Source organism: Furipterus horrens, unplaced genomic scaffold (assembly GCF_987537825.1).
Source record: "Furipterus horrens unplaced genomic scaffold, mFurHor1.1.pri manual_scaffold_9, whole genome shotgun sequence".
In the NCBI taxonomy this organism is placed as follows: domain Eukaryota; kingdom Metazoa; phylum Chordata; class Mammalia; order Chiroptera; family Furipteridae; genus Furipterus; species Furipterus horrens.
The window spans coordinates 93,825,349-93,843,983 of record NW_028327179.1 but is presented as its reverse complement, the minus strand read 5'-3'; the positions used below and the strand labels follow the sequence as shown (position 1 = coordinate 93,843,983).

The window sequence follows — 18,635 nt, the reverse complement described above, 5'->3', positions numbered from 1 at the left end:
GCCTGGTCCCCGCTGCCACCTGCTCCAGGTGTGTGTGTGTGTGTGTGTGTTGACAGGGGTGGTGCACAGGAGCCTCCGCAGGAATGGAACTCCCAGCCCCCTCCCATGCCCCCTTCTTCCCCAGGCAGACTGAGGGCCCAGAGAAGGGGCTGTAGGACCTGAACAAAGTCTTCTCAGACCCAGCATAAGCATCATCTCTTCCCTGTGGCTGATCCTCCCTTGAGGCAGAATGAACAATCCCTGGACTATGGTCCAGAACATTCCGGTACTTTCCAAGCTATTTCCTCTGCCCCCTGGGTGCTCCTTGGGGGATAAAGCTGTGATCCCCATGCCTGGTGTGGTGTCTGGCACGTGGTGGGTGTGAATAAACATTTGTCAGGTTGGGTTGAATAGTAATGAAGGAGCCAGATGGAGCACCCCTCAGGCACCTAAGAATAACTCAGAGGCCTAGAGAACTTAAATGATACTGTGAGGTCACAGAATGTGTTTTTGTCCTCGGTTCCCACAGACAGTCACCTGTCCAGATAGACCAAGTGTGCCCTGTCAGTGCCCCCACAGACGGGCACCTAGAGTGGTGCCCCCTGCCCCTCCCCCAAGCCATGGCCTTGGAACAAATGGCAGCCGACTTCTCTGGGGGCCAGTAATCTCTTTATTTCATCAGTGACCATCACAACAGCACCTGGGACACAGCAGGGACCTCCCTGAGAACCCAAGGAGGGTGGACATGGGGAACCCAGGGGAGGGGAAACCTTGCTTCCCGGCCTCCCCAGCAACCAGCAGAGAAATGACTTGGGGTGGGGGGTGAGACTGTGTGGCCAACAGTGACACAATGTGTGTCAGTCCCTGGGCTGCATGAAGAAGGAATGTTCCAGAATGGGGCCCGGGGTGGGAGGGCGGGGGAGGACAGGGCTTGTTAGGTGGCTAATCGTGGACCCTGTGTGCCTGCATGGGTGTCGGTGTGTCTTGGGGGGACAGGCACCTACCCTCCTGAGCATGTGGAATTCAACTGCTGAGCCACAGGCCCCACCTGGGCCAAGCAGCCCGGGAGCCAGAGCTCCTGGGCCTGGGAGAGGGCCCGGGGCGGACGGAGGCCGCCCTCCTCGCGCTTCGCCTCGGAGAGCAGCGGACAGGCAGGTGTGGCCCGACCCACCTCACGTGTAGGCCATCTTGCTGCACACCCAGGGCCGGGTCATCAGACACTCCGTCGACACCAGCCTGGTGGGCTCCACGAACACGCACTCCCCCAGGCCCGCGATGTGGAATCTGTGGCCAGGAGGGAAGAGACCACGTGCTCACAACCCGGCACCCAGCCCTGCCCACCCCTGGGCGGCCAGAGGCCCTGTGGTGGCTGCTGCCCCCTCTGGATCACCTGCCAGGACACTCGGCCCCAAGACCCTGCTGGCAGGGCTCCCCATTGCTCCCCACTCCATGCACTACAGCTCCCGCCACCCCGCGGATGCTGCATCTGTCTGTCCCCCGGCCCCCAGGATGTCAGCTCCTGAACACTGGCCTCCCTGTGGCATGGCATCCGGCACAGGAAAAGCTCAGAGGAGGTGAGCTGAACTAAATGCCCTCATAGTTCAGGGTGGACCCGAGTAACCCCAGCATTTAACACCCGGGGCTGTGTGGCCCAGGAAATCACGGACGTCACTCACGGACCCATGGGGGAGGCTTTTCCCTGCCTAAAATCAGCCCTTTTGAGTCTCAAGATTCCCTCTGTTCGCACTGATCTGAGCCCCCTGCCTTGACCAGAGCTGGCATCTCACAGAATTGGCATCAGAATGACCCCGGGAGGGAGTTGGGGGGGGGGGGCAGGACCACCTCAGTGCCAGGGAAACGCAGCCCCAAGGCCCTTGGTTGCCAGGTGCTCAGCATGGTGGGGACGGATCTCCAGGGCTCTCCCTGGCTCTGGGAGAAGAAGCTTCCAGAAGGGAGGAGAAGGGGGCGGAAAGTGCAAGGCTTCCTCAGAAGCACTGAGAACGGATCTGAGCTGGGGACAGGAATGGAAAGAGAAAAACGGAAGAGGTGCAGAAATGGAGAGGACACAGGGAAAGGAGAAGGAGGTGAACTGTCAACCAGGCTGCTTGCCCCGGCGGCTGCGGAGGCAGAGGGGACGCTAAGTCAGCCTCCGTGAGAAGGTGGCTGATCACCCGCCACCGTGGAGGGCTGGGGGGCTTGGGTGCCTTGGGGACAGGGGTGTCCTCATCAGGTGGGCAGCAGTGCCCCGCCCCCTTCCTCATGGCCTAGTCCTCCAGGAGTAGAGTCTGGACTGAAAGCCCAGGTTCCTGTCCCCTTATTCCCTGCATTTCTCTAACCTGACTGCCCCCCGCCCCCCCACTGCCACAGCCACACACCCACCTCCATGACCACTGCCGCAACCAGCACGCACCGCAGACCAGTCCCTGGCACCATACCCCGGCCACCCAATCACATGCCCGCACAAGTAACACCACCAACATCCCCATGAGGCGTGTTCTCTAAGGCTCATGGCGCCCAGGGCTCAGATCCCCTCCTGCATCGGCTCTGTGTTTAGGTGGCACATGGCTGCCCAGAATAGAGGCACCCCCTGCAGCCAAGGGTTGTCATATAGGCGTATTCTGGCCAACGCAGAGGGGCGGCCACGCCATGGACCCTTTCCTCTTTCTTGCCGTGGCTGAACCACACTGAGCCACGCAGACAGGCCACTGCACGGACAGGGGCATCCCAGGATGGAAAGAGCCCGGGACCTGGAAGCTTTGATGCCATGGAGCACAGCCACCAAACCAGGCTGGACTTCATGGACAAGAGGATGGGCCTGTCACACCCGCGGAGCCAAGGGCCGTAGCCCTAGCAGCACAAAACCAGGGGGCTCCCTCAGGACAGGCCCAGGCAGCTAGGCCTTGCCCGGTCTAGGCTCAGTGGCCAGAAGATGAAGTCCCAGCTCACGTGTCTGGGTCAAACGGTTCCCCGTTGACCCAGTGGAATTCATCCCCAACTCTGCGCAGGCCAATCCAGGGCTCCCTCCGCGTGAACTTGAACATGAATTCCTGCACCAAGGAAAGAGGGAAGACTCAGGGTCAGATGTGGTCTCTCGGGTCAGAAATGCTCGCACTTCCCAAGACTAACCTCAGCCTGGAAGACTGGCTCCCAAGATACACAGACGCCGAGAGGGGCATCCCTTACTGTACCCCATAAGTGAGACACTGGGGTCAATGAGTGGCCTGCACTCACACAGAATGCCCATCCATCACCTGCAGTGGTCCCTAAGGGGCCTGGCTCTGGGAGCATGCCATTGGGCCAGGAAACCTGGCACATTTGTGCCCCCCACTCAGGAGCCCAGGTGCCAGCCCCCGTCCTCCCCCCAGATTCACAGGAAGCCTGGACTTGCCCACTTGATAGGCTTCGTGGGACAAACCTCTATGTGCAGGTTGACTGTCCCTCTGTCTACCTATTTCTGTGCCTTTCTCTGAAGAAGGGGGCCGTTATACTGTGTACCAGAAACAAACAGAAGTGATTTTGAGGGCATGTGCTATTTTGCATTGCCACGCCAATGTATCCCTCAAGCTCCAAAACAGCCAATAGACTATGTTTCTTTTGCATTTCTGTGGAGAAAACTGTTCTTGATGGTACAGGGATGCCCGTGCCCTGTTCTGGGCTAGGAGAAGATGCCAGTGTGATTTTGTTTCACAGGTGCACGGGCCATTGGTAATTCTTACATGTTGCGGTACCGAGTGGAGCTCAGCACACCAGCCTGGACCAATCTAGTTGGCCTTGACAAAGGTCAGACCCTGAGGGGCCCACCTGCACACACCGGGCTGTGGAGGGGCTGGGTGTCCCACGGACACCGAGTCCAGGGGTGCGGATCTCCCGGAGGTGCCCTCCCAGCTCTCACCAGCTCCTTCTGGCTCTGAATCACAGCCAGCGCGGCCTCGTGGGTGTGGCAGTACTGCCTGCCCGTGTTCCAGTCTCTCGGCTCCTCGGAGAAGAAGTAGCATTTCCTCCCATAGAGCAGCCAGTCCTCTGGGCAGGGCGCTTCACACTTGACGCAGCCCTTGGAAGCTGCAGGGAAGGGAGAGGCGCTCAGCATCTGAGGGCGCCCCGGCCCCGAATAACCTCACACTGCCCCCCTCGGTGCCCTCCGCCTGCCCCAGCTTTGGTGCCCTTCACTGACATGGTTCACGCGATGTCTTCTCAGGTGAACGCCCCTCATGGTGCCTGGCAGGTAGAAAGAAGGTGGGTGACTAAATGCACCAGGAAAAGGCACTTGGGAGGCTTGTCGGGGGCCATGAGGGGACGTGACAGGTCACAGCTCCTGGGTTAAGTTCTCCTCTCTCTCTCTCCGAACTCTTCGAGGCATGGAACCCCACAAAGGCAGATTTGGAAGGGACGTGGAGGCCACGTGATGTGTCCTCTCTCTCCAGCCAAGGTGGGAACCATCCGCAGGCCCAAAGGCTCCCCCTCATCGGCCATGCCCCGTGAGCTACCAAGGCAGCCCATGCCACGCTGAACTGCCGGAAGTTCCTTTTCAGTTCTGAGTTCCAAGCTGCTTGCCTGTGACCTACCCAGTCCTGCTGGTCTGGCATCTGCCTCTGGAGTGGCCCAGGGCAAGCCCAGTCTGCCTTCTAGCCTCCCCTTATCCAGGCTCAGACACGGCCTCGCCCACAATTCCAAACAGGGGTCGCTCTCCAGACCCCTCTCCGTCCTGTGTGGCTCCCCAAAGTGCACCCACATTATTACTAAAACGCTGCCACCGCATCAGAATGGATGTCAGACGGGGCCCTGCCACCACGCTGCCTCCCGGTTGCTAGGGGCTTTCCGGCCTGCAGACCGCTCCGGAGAGAAGATTCTGTGAGTGTGTGCACGCGTGCCCTTTCTGGGAAGGAAGCCCAGCGCGTCCATCAGCTTCTCAAAGGGCCTCCTTGCCAGAAGGAGCTAAGCCATACCCGTCACTCGTTTTCACAGGATCTCTCCCCACGCCAGGTCTCCCCAGTGGCCAGAACACGTATAAGCCATTTTTCAAATCCCAATGAAGGACCCTATATTAATTTCTTCCACATTTATCTCATTTGCGTTGGCTCATCTTTAAGATACATATTAATCTTGATTTTTTTTTCATCTGTCATATTCAACATCTCTCCGTGGATTGTATCACCTATAAATTCTATAAGCATATTTTCAGCTTGTTTTCATACAAGTGATTGATTGAATGCAGACCAGGACAGAGCCAGGAAGAGGCCCCTGGCAGGCTAGACACTAGGGATCTCCAACCTCGCTGACGCCAATTAATTAGAGATGACCCTCGGCATAGCTTTTCAGTGAGCTACAGGTCCACTTGGGAGTATCGACCATGGTGTCGCTACGTTTCAACTGCTTTTCCACAAGGGTCTCTGAGGAGACAGTTGTCCTTTACTGAAATCACAACATGCTACCTTTGCACATTGCTCTGACCCAAACCCAGCAACAAGCCCAAAGGAAACCGATTTAATTTGTAGTAATTACTCCAGGTGAACCCAAGTTGGTGCCAGTGGTCACCAGGTTCTTTCTAAAGACTCCCAACCTCCCTGCTTGTCACTCACGCCCTGTGGGTGACGGTTTGTTGGGGACTGCTATCATCAGTGGACTTTTTGCCCATTTGGAGGTGCCCACCTCTAGTCTTAGGGGGCTTCTCGAAGATTAAAGACAGAGGCACTGGAATCACTTTGCAAACCCTTCAGATCCCACAACATACTTGGCCTTGAATCCATTAAAAGTGGCCAAGTTCCATGGGGACTGTCCTCAGTGTGCCCCCCCCCCCGTCTGCATTTCCCCTCTTCAGTCCCCCACAGCAATCCTTGTTGCTCGGACCCCACCCTCAGACAGTTCTCTGCCTTGACCTCTGACCTCCAGGTCTCCAGGAGGCCCCTATTTGTTCTCCAGGGTCTAGCACCTCTGTTTCCCAGCTCTGAGAAGCCCCCCAGGGCAGTAACACCTCTATACAGTATCTGCACAAGGGAGATGACTTACTCATCTTTTTCTTTTTCTTTTTTTAACCTTAGCACTTAGCCCAGGGCCTAACACGCAGCGGGGCTCGATAAATGTCCTTCAATGGGTGAACGTGACCTTTAAAGGCCCGTGTCCCAGACTCATCTCCTCCCGGGAGCAGGGGGAGTTCCGTGGCACCCGCAGCACAGCACCGCCGCCCCGTCCCCACGTTCGCTGCCTGGCCTAGTCCAGGGGGGCTTGTCCGGTCAGTGTGTGAAAAGATTATTTTCAGCTAAAATCTCCTCTAGAATTCATACTCGGTTTTCTATTTCCTTTGTCCCCCCCAGAGTCCGTGGTGCAGCTGGAACTTTGCCTGACTTAGTTAGAGACGCTCCTGACAAGGCGGCGGACACCGAATCGCGCCAATGCGCGGAGGTCCGTGCTCACCCAAGATGCTCATCACCACCAGGATGGCGAACAGAAGGACGGCGATGGCCCCCAGCAGGAGACGCGTGGTGGTGTCTGAGGAGAAGAGAAAGGGGTCAATGCCCAGCCACCACCCACCACCAATCGCCGCAGCCAGCCCCACGTCCCAGCAGGGAGACGCCCTGGGGGCGGACCCCGGTGAATCTTGCTGCCGCTCACTGAGGTCTGAGCGCGGTTCTGATTCCCAGACTCCCCCGCTGGGTAACCCTCCCTCGGGGGTTACGCACTTGAACTCCTTCTGTGGCCGGCCGAGCTTTCCAGTCTCGAATCTCCTGCTGCTCCTTCGCCTGGTCCCGGCCCACGCGGACTCCTTGGAACAGCCCTCCCAGCCCCGTGCCTGGGCCTTTGCTCCCAAAGCTCTGCTCCTGCGCTGCTACCTCTTGAAATCTGCCCACCAGCCGCCCTCCTGACGAAACCTTTCCTGATCCTCTGGCTCTCCCTTTTAAAAATTTTTATTTCTTTTTTTTTTGTTGTTGTTACCACTTAAACTTTTCATTTGATATTTAATGAAAGAGCTGTTTTAGACTTTACACATAGGGTCTTTTAAAGTTTTTTTTAACATAAAAATGGCCGTTTTAACCATTTCTAAGTGTACAATTCGTGGCATTAATTACATACACAATGTTGTACAACCCTCCCCACTGTCGTTTGCAAAACTTCATCACCCCAGACACTCTGTGTCGATTAAGCAGTAACTCCTCATTGTCACCTCCCCCCAGCGGCTGGTAACCTCTAGCCTACTTGCAACCTCCATGAATTTCCTTATTCTAGAGATTTCATGTAGGTGGAAACACAAGGTTTATCCTTCTGTGTCTCACTTACTTCACTTAATATAATGTTTGCAAGGTTCATCCATGTCGTAGCTCGCATCAGAATTTCATTTCTTTTTATGGCTGAAAAAATATGCTCTTGTATGAATAGATTACACTTTGGTTATCCATCCATCTATTGGTTCACGCTTGGGCGGTTTCCACTTTTCAATATTACGAATAATGCTGTAATGAACATTGGCGTATAAGTACCTGCTTGAGTCCCTGTTTTCAGTTCCCTTTTTTTTTTTTTTAAGATTTTATTTATTTATTTTTAGAGAGAGGAGAAAGGCGGGAGAAAGAGAGGAAGAGAAACATCGAGAGGCAAATTGCACGCCCCCAGCTGGGAACCTGGCCTGTGACCCAGGCTTGTGCCCTGACCGGGAATTGAACTGGCGACCTTTGGGTTTGCAGGACGATGCTCAACCCACTGAGCCACACCAGTCAGGGTTGTTTCCAGTTCTCTTGGGTAAATACCTCGGAGTGGAATTGCTGGATCAGGTGCACATTCTGTGTTTATGTCTGAGGAACCTCCACACCGTTTCCACAGCAGCGCACAATTTGCATTCCACCAGCAACACTTTGCAGGGTGTTCTAATCCCTCCACCACCTTGCAACACTTCCAGGTTCCTTTGTTTTAAATTATATCATCCTAGCCTTTTTTATTTTTAAGTCGTTGGGTTTTTTTTTTAAACAGTTATACATGAAAATAGATGGAAGCAGACCCTCCACACACTGGTGCCGGTCTGTACACTGGTTCTCCTCCAAGATGAATGAGGACCCAAACTGAGAGGAAGTACCTAGAAACTTCTACATGCATGACATCCACCTGCATGGTCATGTTTCTAGTGACTTATCTGTATTGTACTCTACACAGGATGGGGCAAGGCAGGGCCTCTGAGGTTGGTCCTCCTGGTTTATTCTCTCCCCACCCCCTTCTTCTCCCTTACCCAATAGCTCTTTGCCTTTTTGCTCTATTACCTGGAAGATTTTTTTCAATTCTACCTCCCTACCCTTCTGGTGAGTTTTTCATTTCTACCATTACTTTTAATCTCCAAGATTGTTTTTTTGTTTGGTTGGTTTTGGTTTTGGCTTTGTGGCTGCTCTTCTCTGAATATTCCCCCTTAAAGCAGCATCTGAGGGTATTACTGATAGGGGCTTACTGGGTGAATGGGGGCGGTGAACAGAAAGTTTCTTTCTCCCTGTATAGTCTCTGTAACCTCCAAATTGCTTTTTTTCTGTTCATTTGTTTTCACCTCTAGTATCCATATTAGAGACTTTCCTGGGAATTGTGGGGAGAGCCTTGGTTATTTGTTTCTGATTAAGGCAAGAGAACCAGTGTTGTTCCCTGGTGTCTCTGAGACCATGGGGCGGGGGGTGGGGGTGGGGTGGGGGACTTACTAACTGTGTGGGGAGAGCACAGCAGACTGATCCAGCTGGGCTGACCCTCAAGGCTCTCTGGGTGTTAACCTCCTTGGGCCTTTTTCTCTTGGGGGCGGGGGGTGGAGTGGTCAGAGTGTCTGGAGAATCCTCTTCCGTTTTCTCGCCTGGAGGCGCTTGGCCAGGAGAAGCAAGTCTGCTCGGCATTTGGTGTGTAAATGCCTCCTTAATGGCTTGTTCTCTAAGGTGTCGGAGTCTAGAGACCCTGTCTCCAGGGATTTAGTCTCCAGGGACTTAGCCTCAGGCTCCTGCGGGCCTGGGAAGAAGCGGTGCAGAAAGGGGCGAGAGTCTGGGGGTCTAAATCTTCCTAAAGAAAGGTTCAACCAGGCCTCCTGTTTTCAACTGCCCTGAAGGCCTGGCGCCCCCTCCTGCGTCACTCAGGTGGGCCCTCTGCTGGTGGAGGCAGGTACCTCTCATTTGCTCCCTAGCTCCCAATTCCATTGCTGCTGTCGCCTCTCCTGTTCTTGTGGCTTTTTAAAAATTCCTTTACTGATGTATTATTCGTGGGCTTCAGAGGGAAAGATAATAAATGTATGCGGCCAGCCTGCCACCTTTATCTGGAATCCTTCCTGGGAGCAAGGCTGGTGCTGGCAGGTGACCTGGAGTCCAGAGGCAGGTGGCTCCAGGCTCGGGTAGAGTGGAGACTCACCTGTCTTCGAGGGCTGGGCTCTTTCTCTGTCTGCTCTGCTGTCCCCACTGGCAGTTTGCTGTGGGGCGGATCCCCCTTCAGCTGCAGGACGACTGCCTGTAGCCAGCGGGCTGTACCTGTATCCTGTCTTTCCTTCCTTTCCATGCCTCTCCGTTCTCTGTAACCCTTTGCACGGGGAGGATGTGGGCATGGTGTCTTAACCCACCTCCCCAGGGTTCGAATCCCAACTCTGCCACTTTCTAGATGATTTAGTAAGTTGGCAAAGTTACTTAGCTTCTATTTTATTCATTTTCTTCATCTTTAAAATGAAGTAAGCCCTGGCTGGTGTGGCTCAGTGGATTGAGCGCCAGCCTGAGAACCAAGGGGTCACTGGTTTGATTCCCAGTCACAGCACATGCCTGGGATGCAGACCATGTTTCTCTCCCTCTCTTTCTCACCCCTTCCCTTCTCATAAACAAACAAACAAATAAATAAATAAAATGAAGTAAAAGTAGTACCTGCCACTTAGGATTCTATAAGAATTCAATGTATGGTACTTAGAACAGTGATATGGAAACTCTACCTCAATGTTAAGAGATATGATGATGATGATGGTGGCGGTGGTGGTGGTAATAAGCCCTCAGGCTCCTTTAGGGTAAGAGCTGTGCTCCACTCCCCTGTGGAGTCCCTAAGACCAGGGCTAAGCCACTGCCTTGCATGTCACAGAGCACCCACTGGCACTAAAGCCACGTGGGAACTCAGCTATACTGACAATGTCCTTGGTTGGCCTTAAACTTCACTGAGTTCGTAGGAAAGGGCATGAGGGCACACCTGCTCTCTGAGGACAGGGGCGTCTGGGTGTGTGTCTCCACCATCACCAGAACCTAGGAGCCTCCTCCTTCTCTCATGGGGATGACTGCGCTGGATGCTGCACTGGGGACACAGAGAGGACGTGCTCGGGAGCCCAACTCACTGTTCATTGCCTGCCCTCACACAGGACAGCCTGGGGTGGACAATCCATATCAGTGCTGTGGTTCCTTCCTACAGCTGATGTGACTTCCAACACCAGAAATGTGTCCATCTCACAGTTCTGGAGGCCGGAAGCCCACAGCCAGGGTGTCGGCAGGATCATGCTTGCCCGGAAACCCACAGGGAATCCTTCCTTGCTTCGTCCTAGCTTCTGGTGGGTTGCAGGCAATCCTTGGTGCTCCTGGCTTGTAGATGAGTCCCTCCAATCATGCCTTCATGGTCACATGGCCTGTTCATCTTCATGTGGCTGCCTTCTTATAAGGACACCAGTCACATTGGATGAGGAGACCACCCTACTCCAGTACTCCCCCATCTTAACTAATTACATCTGCAAATAAAGTCATACTCTGAGGTTTCTGGGGATTAGGACTTCAGCATATATATCTCTTTGGGGAGACACACTTCTGCCATAAATCAATGTCTAACTCAGCAATCCTTCTATGCAATGGCCTTTATCAGGGTACAGTTATTCATGTTTAGGAATGTATATGACTTAGCCTAATGTTAGAAGGATCAGCTGAATGAGAAGGAGGCCCCCAGGCCCAGGCAGATCTCCCATCACTGTCAGACCCACAGCTCCGAAGAGACACACGGCTGACATCTCTGAGGTGTCAGGGGCACAGCCTGGCGAGAGTAATCTTGACTGTTCAGGATGACCCAATGCAGGGTTTGGTAATTTTTAAGTTTTTAAGAGGTTTTGCTAAATGCATATGTGTGGTTTTGATCAGGAACTTGTGGGTTTATGCCTAATCAAGGAACTTTCAGCATTAAAAATTCAGAATCAGTGCGCACCGAAAATCTATAGCCTAAGAAATGCGGAATCACTCTGTCCCCTTCCCATGCCCCCAGGCCACCTCCCCACTCCCCCCTCCTCTGCCAATGCCAGAAACACCCCCAAGTCAATCACCACCAGTCTTTCCAGAACCCAGGTGGGAACTCTGTGTCACCTTTTCCAGCCTCTCCCCGGAGGCTTGGGTGGAAGGAAAGGCTAACAGCCACAGGGGAGAGGACTTAATCAACGAGAAGCTCTGACTGGCTCTCTATTTATAAAGCTAAGTGTTGATCTAAGGAAAAGTCTTCAACACCTGGGCTCCATTCCCAACCGTATGATTTAAGAAGCTCTTGCCCTGGCTGGTGTGGCTCAGTGGATTGAACACCGGCCTGAGAACCAAGGGGTCAGCAGTTCAATCCTCAGTCAGGACACAAGCCTGGGTTGCAGGCCAGGTCCTCGAATTAGGGGCATGCAAGAGGCAACCACACATTGATGCTTCTCTCTCTCTCTCTAAAAATAAATAAAATCGTTAAAAAAAGAAGAAGCAGCTCTCCGTTTCACTTAACCTGTCTTGCTGGACATGGCGGTCTCATCTGAGGAGCGTGAGGAGGAGAGTGACCGGCCCCCGGAGCAAATTGATTCTGTCCAATTAGCCTCCGACAGAGGGTTTCATGGGTGTCCTTGGGCAAGACACTTAGCCTGTCTGAGTCTCCGTTTCCTCCTCTGTAAACTAGATGCAACACTCACCAACTCCCTGCAAGGGGAGATGTAAGGTTAAAGGAGACAGCTGGCATGAAAGCCCCCAGCATGGGGTCTGGCGCTTAGTAGGTGCTCAGTAAACATTCGGCTTGCGGTAATAAAGGAGCATGTGCCCCCTGCATGTTCAGCTCGGTCAAGTCAGGAAGTCTCCTGCTACTCTCCAGATGCACGTAGCTGAGTGGAGGCTGCAAAACCCTTGGCCCCCACAAGTGGCAGACCCCTCATCCGTCATGAGTGTTCTCAGCATCCATGGGCTGGCCCGATAAATGGATTCCAGTTTGGGGGGTGGGGCGTGGACTCAAGGTAGGCAGAACAGCAGTCAAAGGATTTCAACTGAGCTCCCCTGACGGGGCTGTGGGAGGCCATGCATAGGGAGCTGGGGAGAGTCACCTGCACACAGCCTACCCCCCAGCACCTTTCTGTGTAGCCCTAAGAGGCAAGACGTATTACCTAGCCTGGTCAATGAGGAAACTGAGGCTCTAACAAGTTCAAAAACCTGATAACCCAAGACTTGGGTCTACCTGACTCTAGACTCTGTGTACTTCACCAGTTGCCTTGGCCCCTGTCCTGTGATTGTTCAAGGACAAGGATGTTCCCAATGCCCAGAGCTGTGCTGGGACAGTGTGGGCCTCCCACCGATGTCTGTGCAAGGAGAGGAGGACTGAGCGGATGTGGGAGTGCAGCACCAGGCTGGCCCTGGGTCCACAGGGCAGCACCCATCCTGATCCATGAGCTCCCTTCTTCTGATAGGGGATGGAGGCACCCAGGGAACACCCAGAAGACCCTCAAGCCCTGGCTGGTGTGGCTCAGTTGGTTGGTCATCGTCCCATAAACCAAAAGGTCACCAGTTCGATTCCCGGTCAGGGCACATGCCTGGGTTGCAGGCCAGGTCCCTGGTCGGGGGTGTGTGAGAGGCAACTGATGGAAGTTTCTCCATCCCTTCCTTTCTCTCTAAAAATAAATACAAAAAAAACATAAATTTAAAAAAAAGACCCTCTGGGGACTAGCAGAGTAGAGTCCCCTCCCAGGGACTCAGACCGAAGATTCTGAAACACCTGTGGAGAAAGCCCATAGGCCCCAGACACCGAGTCCCCAAGGACCTCAGGCATCAAGGGTGGGGCTGATGCCAGGTGGACCCATTGGAGGAGGCAGTGCCAGAGGGAGCAGGAGACTCAGAGGCAGGCCAGGCAGGGAGCTAGACCAGGACATCAAGAGGAGGCTGAATCACACAGGTAAGGCACTGGGCAGGGAGTGGGCTTCCCGGGGGCTGGAAGACCAGTGTCCCAAGAGAGACCCTGTGCCATTTCCTGCTTCGTTCACAGGTGGTTGGCCCACACGGTTGGGAGTAGGAAGCAGAAGTAAGCCAGAGACACTGAAAGAGACCACACCAACCTAAAGTGGCCCTAACCATCAGGGGATAGAGTTAGCTTAGGGCAGACCCCGCAGAAACCTCACCCATGAATGAAGAAACACGGGTAACAGGAGTGAGCAAGTCCAGGAAATAACACGGGCAAGAGTGCAGCGAGGTAGTCCCGGGGGAATCCAGCCATGCGCCTGGCAGCCACACCAAAGAAGGGGCTTGTCTACCTCGTTCCACTCAACTCTTCTCAGCCTGAAGCTGCTCTGAAGTGGCTCTCTGCTCCCAGGTCCCACATCTGCCTCTTTGGTCCCAAATCACCACTCAGGCATCTGACTTCCCCTCCTCCAGAGTCTGCACAGTCCCCCGCAGGCAGCCCACCAGCCTTCGGGCCCAAGACTGACCTGATGGCCCCCACCCGTCCCTTCTTGGTAAGGCACCCACCCTGCCAGGTGCTGGTTACATCCCTCCCCTGACCAATCCCCCACCTTCATCACTGACCTGGCCTTGGTCTGACCCCTCTGTGACATCATCACTTTCTTGGACAAACCCGCTGTCTCAATTCAATGCTTTAAATCTCTCAGCGGGTCCTTCAGACAAAGTCCAAACTCTCTGGCAAGGCCTGGGCGGCCGTGCGCCACCTGGGCACCCCCAGACTCATCTCCTTTCACCCCTCCCCCCATCCTGGCATTCTGGAGTTCAGTTCCCCACCAGGGACAGGCTGGCTCTGGCCACTTGGCCCCTGAACATATCATTTCTTGAGCCTGATGCACCCCTTCCTTCTCCTCTCCAAGTCTCCTAAGAGGTCACCTACTCCAGGAAGCCCTCTTTTGCTGACACTCCCTCCGTAAGGGTTTGGTGATCCAGACTCTGGGCTTCCTTGGGTAACACTGCCCACATCCTCAGCCTTTGGACTGGGGGTATCAGGAGCACCCAGAAGCCTCCAGAGGCCAGGCCCTCTGTCCTGCCAGCCCCAGCATCTCCCACACTACACATCACCAGTGGCCACGACAAGTTTCCGGAAAAAACTCACGGACTTGATATCTGTTGTCCACTTTGTTTAACGTCCCCTTGGCCAGCCAGGGGTCACTGCTCTGACTGGAAGGGACAGGGGAACCTACGACCTTGCAAAGAAGAGCCTCCTACTATTCTCCAACTCTCCCGCACCCCTAAGTGGCCCTAGCAGCACCCGGTGCCCCCACCTCCTTCTCATGAGGACACTGGCAACATCTCTGGGGTTTACAGGTTTTGTCACTTTGCCCAAAGCATTTCCGCTATCACAGGATCAAGGCACCCCCTCAGCATGCCCATCAGGTGAGTGTCTGACAGTAACTGTTCGCCTTCACTCATGAGGAAACTGAGGCTCAGAGCATAGAACCTGCTTCCAAGGTCAAAGAGTGAATTAGCTGCATTGATAGGGTCAGGGCTGTAACTATAGATGGTCCCCAGTTACATCCCTCTCCTCTCCCAAGGTGTCATCTAATTGCCCTGAAATCAATCCTCCGGATTCCAGAGTCGCACTCCCCGCCCTCCCCTCCGGGAGACCGGCCAAGGTGACTCCAACCCGTCTTCCCCGTCCCAGGTCCCAGGCCCCGAGAATGAAGGGCCGCTCCACCTCTTACCCTCCAGGGCCGCCTTCCAGCTGGTGCTGCCCTCGTAGCCGGAGCCTGATCGCCGCAGCAGCCCTTCAGGGCCGCGGGCCTCTAACTCTGCCGGGGAGCGCGGCCTGGGAGCGGCTGGGGCGGGCGCGGGGCGGGCGGCGGGGGGCGGAGGCGGCCGGACCCGCGCGGGGGGCTCCCGGGCCAGCTCCATGCCCGGTGCTCCGCCACGCCGCGCCCGTGCTCCGGCGCCTGGGTGCGGGGCCCAGCCCCACGCACACTCGGCGCTCCGCGTGCCCTGCAGGACCCCCAGGCCGGCCCCGGGTGGGCGAGGTCCCCGGCTCGCGCTGGCCTGGGCTGAGCCCGGTCCCCAGTGCCTGACACACTGCGCCCGGTGGCCGCTTCCTGTGCGCTGTGCCTGCGCTGTGCCTGCCCTGCGCGCCGCAGCCCAGGCGCACGACTGGAGCCGGGAGGAACGGGGAGGAGCTGGGGAGATGCGCTGGAGTGGGGGAGGGTGGGGCAGGGAGGGAGGAGGTGCGGAGGAGCTGGGGTACCCCCACAGTCTCCGGCCTCCACTAGATGCTGCAGAGCGAAGAGCCGAAGAGCCGGATCCTAAACCCAGGACATCTGCCTTCAAAGCAGCTCCACCTCCCAGCCTCCTGTTTGGCTCAGTAAAAATGAGCAAAAGTTTACGGGGTGGGGGGTGGGGTGAAGGGGCGCAGTGAAGCTCAGGAAAATTAGGGGCTTTCCTTGGGCTGTCCTGGGAGCTGTGGTCAGACCTCTGACAGGTGAGAGAAATAACAGAATCGGTGAGCACGGAGAGCGCGGGGGTCTCAGGGGACATGATGTGCAACCTTTCAGATTCAATTAACATTGATGCACATTTGCTAACGCCAGGAAGGCTTGTTTGTCTGTTTGTTTGTTTTTGCTTTTTGTTTTGTTTTGTTTTGCTTTGTTTTAAGAGTGAGAAGGGAAGGGAGGGAGAAAGAGGAAACACGGACCGGCTGCCTCTCGCAGGCTTCCCGATGGACCAAACCGGCAACTCAGGCACGTGCCCTGGTAGGGAGTCGAACTGGAGACCTCTCACTTTGCAGAGGCCGCCCAACCAACTGAGCCACACGGGTCAGGGTGGAACTTGTACACATTAGCTGACAACAGCCCCTGTTTAGGTGGGGAATCTGAATTAAGAGGTCAAGGGCATTTCTGAAGGGGGCACCCGCAAGGCTAGGGCTGGCTGCTTTCTGACTCCCAGGCCAGAACTCCCCTGATGACCTTCGCTGGCCTGCACTCTCTCCCCAGCTGAAACATAGTCGTGGGGCCGCCTCCAGCCCTGAACCTCTCTTCTCCCTCTCCTGGCTCAGCTATGGCTCATCCTCAATTCCTCCTGCTCTCCCCCCACCCCCACCTCCGCATTCAATCACCCATCAGCTCTCAGGAACTCTCCCTTTTGAAGCCTGGGCCTGCCCACTTCTCTCTGTTCCTACAGCCACTGGGCAGTACAGACCAATTTCATCTCTTGTCTGACCATAGCGTCAGCCTCATAACGTCCGGTCACCTCTTCTGCCCCCAAATCCAGCCCCTCTCTCTGGGCACCAGAGGGATCTTCCTGAAGGGAAGCCTCACCATTCGGAGCTCCTCTGCCTGTGGGTTAAGTCTAACATTTTTACCAGGCTACCAAGTCCTCCATGGCCTTAGTCCTGCTCTTACATCAGACACCATCTCCTCTGCCCCTCCTCTGCCTGAAACGCGCGTCCTCCTGGGCCTTTCTCACCCCTCCCTGCGGCCCCTGGAATGCCGGTTTGCCTGTCTACCTTCTGCTTGTGCTTCAGGCACTGCATTCACTCAGACCAGGTTCAGCCAACAATAAGAGAAAACCCCAGTACCAGTGGCTTAAAGCAGAAAGACGTTTACTTTTTCTCTCATAAAAGAAGTCTGGAGGAGGTCAGCCTAGGACTGGATGCAGAGCTCTGAGGCCTTCGGAAACCCAGCCTCCTCTCATGATGAGTCACATCATGGCCACTATTGCTCCAGCCATTGCATCTGGTACCAGAGTGCAGGAAGTAGGAAGGACAAAAGGGGAAAGGGCACATCTATTGTTGAATCAGTTTCCTTTAGAGGACTTTTCTAGGAACCCAGTGACTTCCACTTGTCTCTCACTGGCCACATCTATCTGCCGGGAAGTCTTGGGAACGTGGTCGTGTTTAGCTGGGCCATTGCCACTCCCCAAAAGGCAGGAGATCTGTTGGCAAGAAAGAGAGAATGGATTCCATGCTCAACCAACAGTTTCTGCATCAAAAGCTTCCAGTGACTTAAAACTGTCTCTGGCACCTCTCCTTTGGGCTCCTAGGACACCCTGTCCCTTTCAGGCTGTAGCCCTGACCACACCCTATTGTCACTGCTTGTCTCCCCAGCCAGATGGTCAGCTGCATGGGGCCGGGTGCTGCTATCTGCCCTGCTCCTAGCACAGTGCCTGGTTGGAACACAGGGCCCACAGCTTCAGATGGGCCACATTGGTGTGAGGAAGCATCAGAGACATTTGCACAGGGATGTATCATGATCGCAATGTGCTTTGGGAACAGCAACTTTGGTATCAAGTGCCCAGGTGTTTGGGAGCAGTAGGACCAGTGAGGAAGCTCTTGTAATAAATAGTGAAGCTAAGCAGCCAATGGCCAATCAACAGCCCTTAGGGCCTGATCAAACATAAGGACTAAGCCTCCCAGAGTCCTCACATGCCCTTATTGGCTTCCTTGCTCCCCACCAAAGCTTCGGGGATCCCGTCCCAAATAAACTACTGCACTCAAATCCCCACATCAGGGTCTGCTCTGGTAAAACCCAAGTGAAGACAATGAGGGTTAAGAGTCCATTTTAGGGGCTGCTGCATTTGCCAAGAGAGGTCCATGAAGATGGACTCTGGGACTGGGATAAAACCCACCCAGACCCCTGCCCTGGCTCTGAGAGGGCACAGGCTTCCTGAGCTGTCCCTCTCGGGGATGTGGGTGGCCCAAGTTGGGCCCACTGTACCACCAGGGGCAAGCAGGGTGTGTGCTGGCCATCTGGTGGGGTGCTCAGCTTTGTTTGACAGGAACCAAAACCTGTGCTATCAAATCCTTTTGGTCCTTACACTGGACATGCACAATTCCCCAGGGAACCCCCACACCACATACTGTGGAGGAGGCTTCACAGGTACCTGATCAGAAGTGGGGTGAGCTCTCCCAGCTTCAGAAGTGGAGATCTGGGAATATCTCAAACCCTCCCTGTGTCCCCCCAGGCAGTGTTTTTACTGCTTTCTGACACACCGCATGTGCCTGTCTCTAGATGGCTCCATCCCAGGTAAACCTGTGTGACCCCGGCTCTCAGGATATTGATTCAGTCTCCTTTTCTCAGTTAGGTGATAGAAATCCATTCATTCAAAGGGGGAAAAATTTTCCTTTTCTTCTTTTAAATCAGCTGAATTTTAACTTGAGCTCATCATTCCACTGTGGTGATAGAAAATTCCATATCAGATTTTTAAAAATGTTTTCATTGCAACAAAATTTATATCACATACCATTCACCATTTCAACTTTTCTAAAGTCTACAACTCAGTCTTTAGTATGGGTCACAGCATTATGCGATCGTCACCACTATCTAATTCCAGAATATATTCACCACCCTAAAAAGAAACCCGGGACCCATTTAGTAGTCCCGCCCCTGTCTCCTCTCCTCTGGCCCCTGGCAACCTTCTGGCTCTGTGGAGTTGTCTACTCTGGACAGTTAATATAAATAGAATCACAATATGTGATATTTTGTGACTGGCTTCTTTCACTTAGCATGTTTT

At 54.6% G+C, this 18,635-nt stretch overlaps 1 protein-coding gene across 1 annotated transcript; it reads right to left on the bottom strand.

Moving 5' to 3' along the window:
• Window positions 1-636: 636 nt before the first annotated feature.
• On the bottom strand, window positions 637-15,218 carry CLEC2L (C-type lectin domain family 2 member L). The gene is made up of 5 exons (XM_090286817.1): window positions 14,843-15,218; window positions 6,388-6,462; window positions 3,872-4,038; window positions 2,926-3,026; window positions 637-1,263 (listed from the first exon to the last, which is right to left on the bottom strand). Exons 1-5 carry the CDS (start codon window positions 15,030-15,032, stop codon window positions 1,152-1,154), a joined length of 645 nt encoding a protein of 214 aa, XP_090142943.1. The 5' UTR covers window positions 15,033-15,218; the 3' UTR covers window positions 637-1,151.
• Window positions 15,219-18,635: the final 3,417 nt, after the last annotated feature.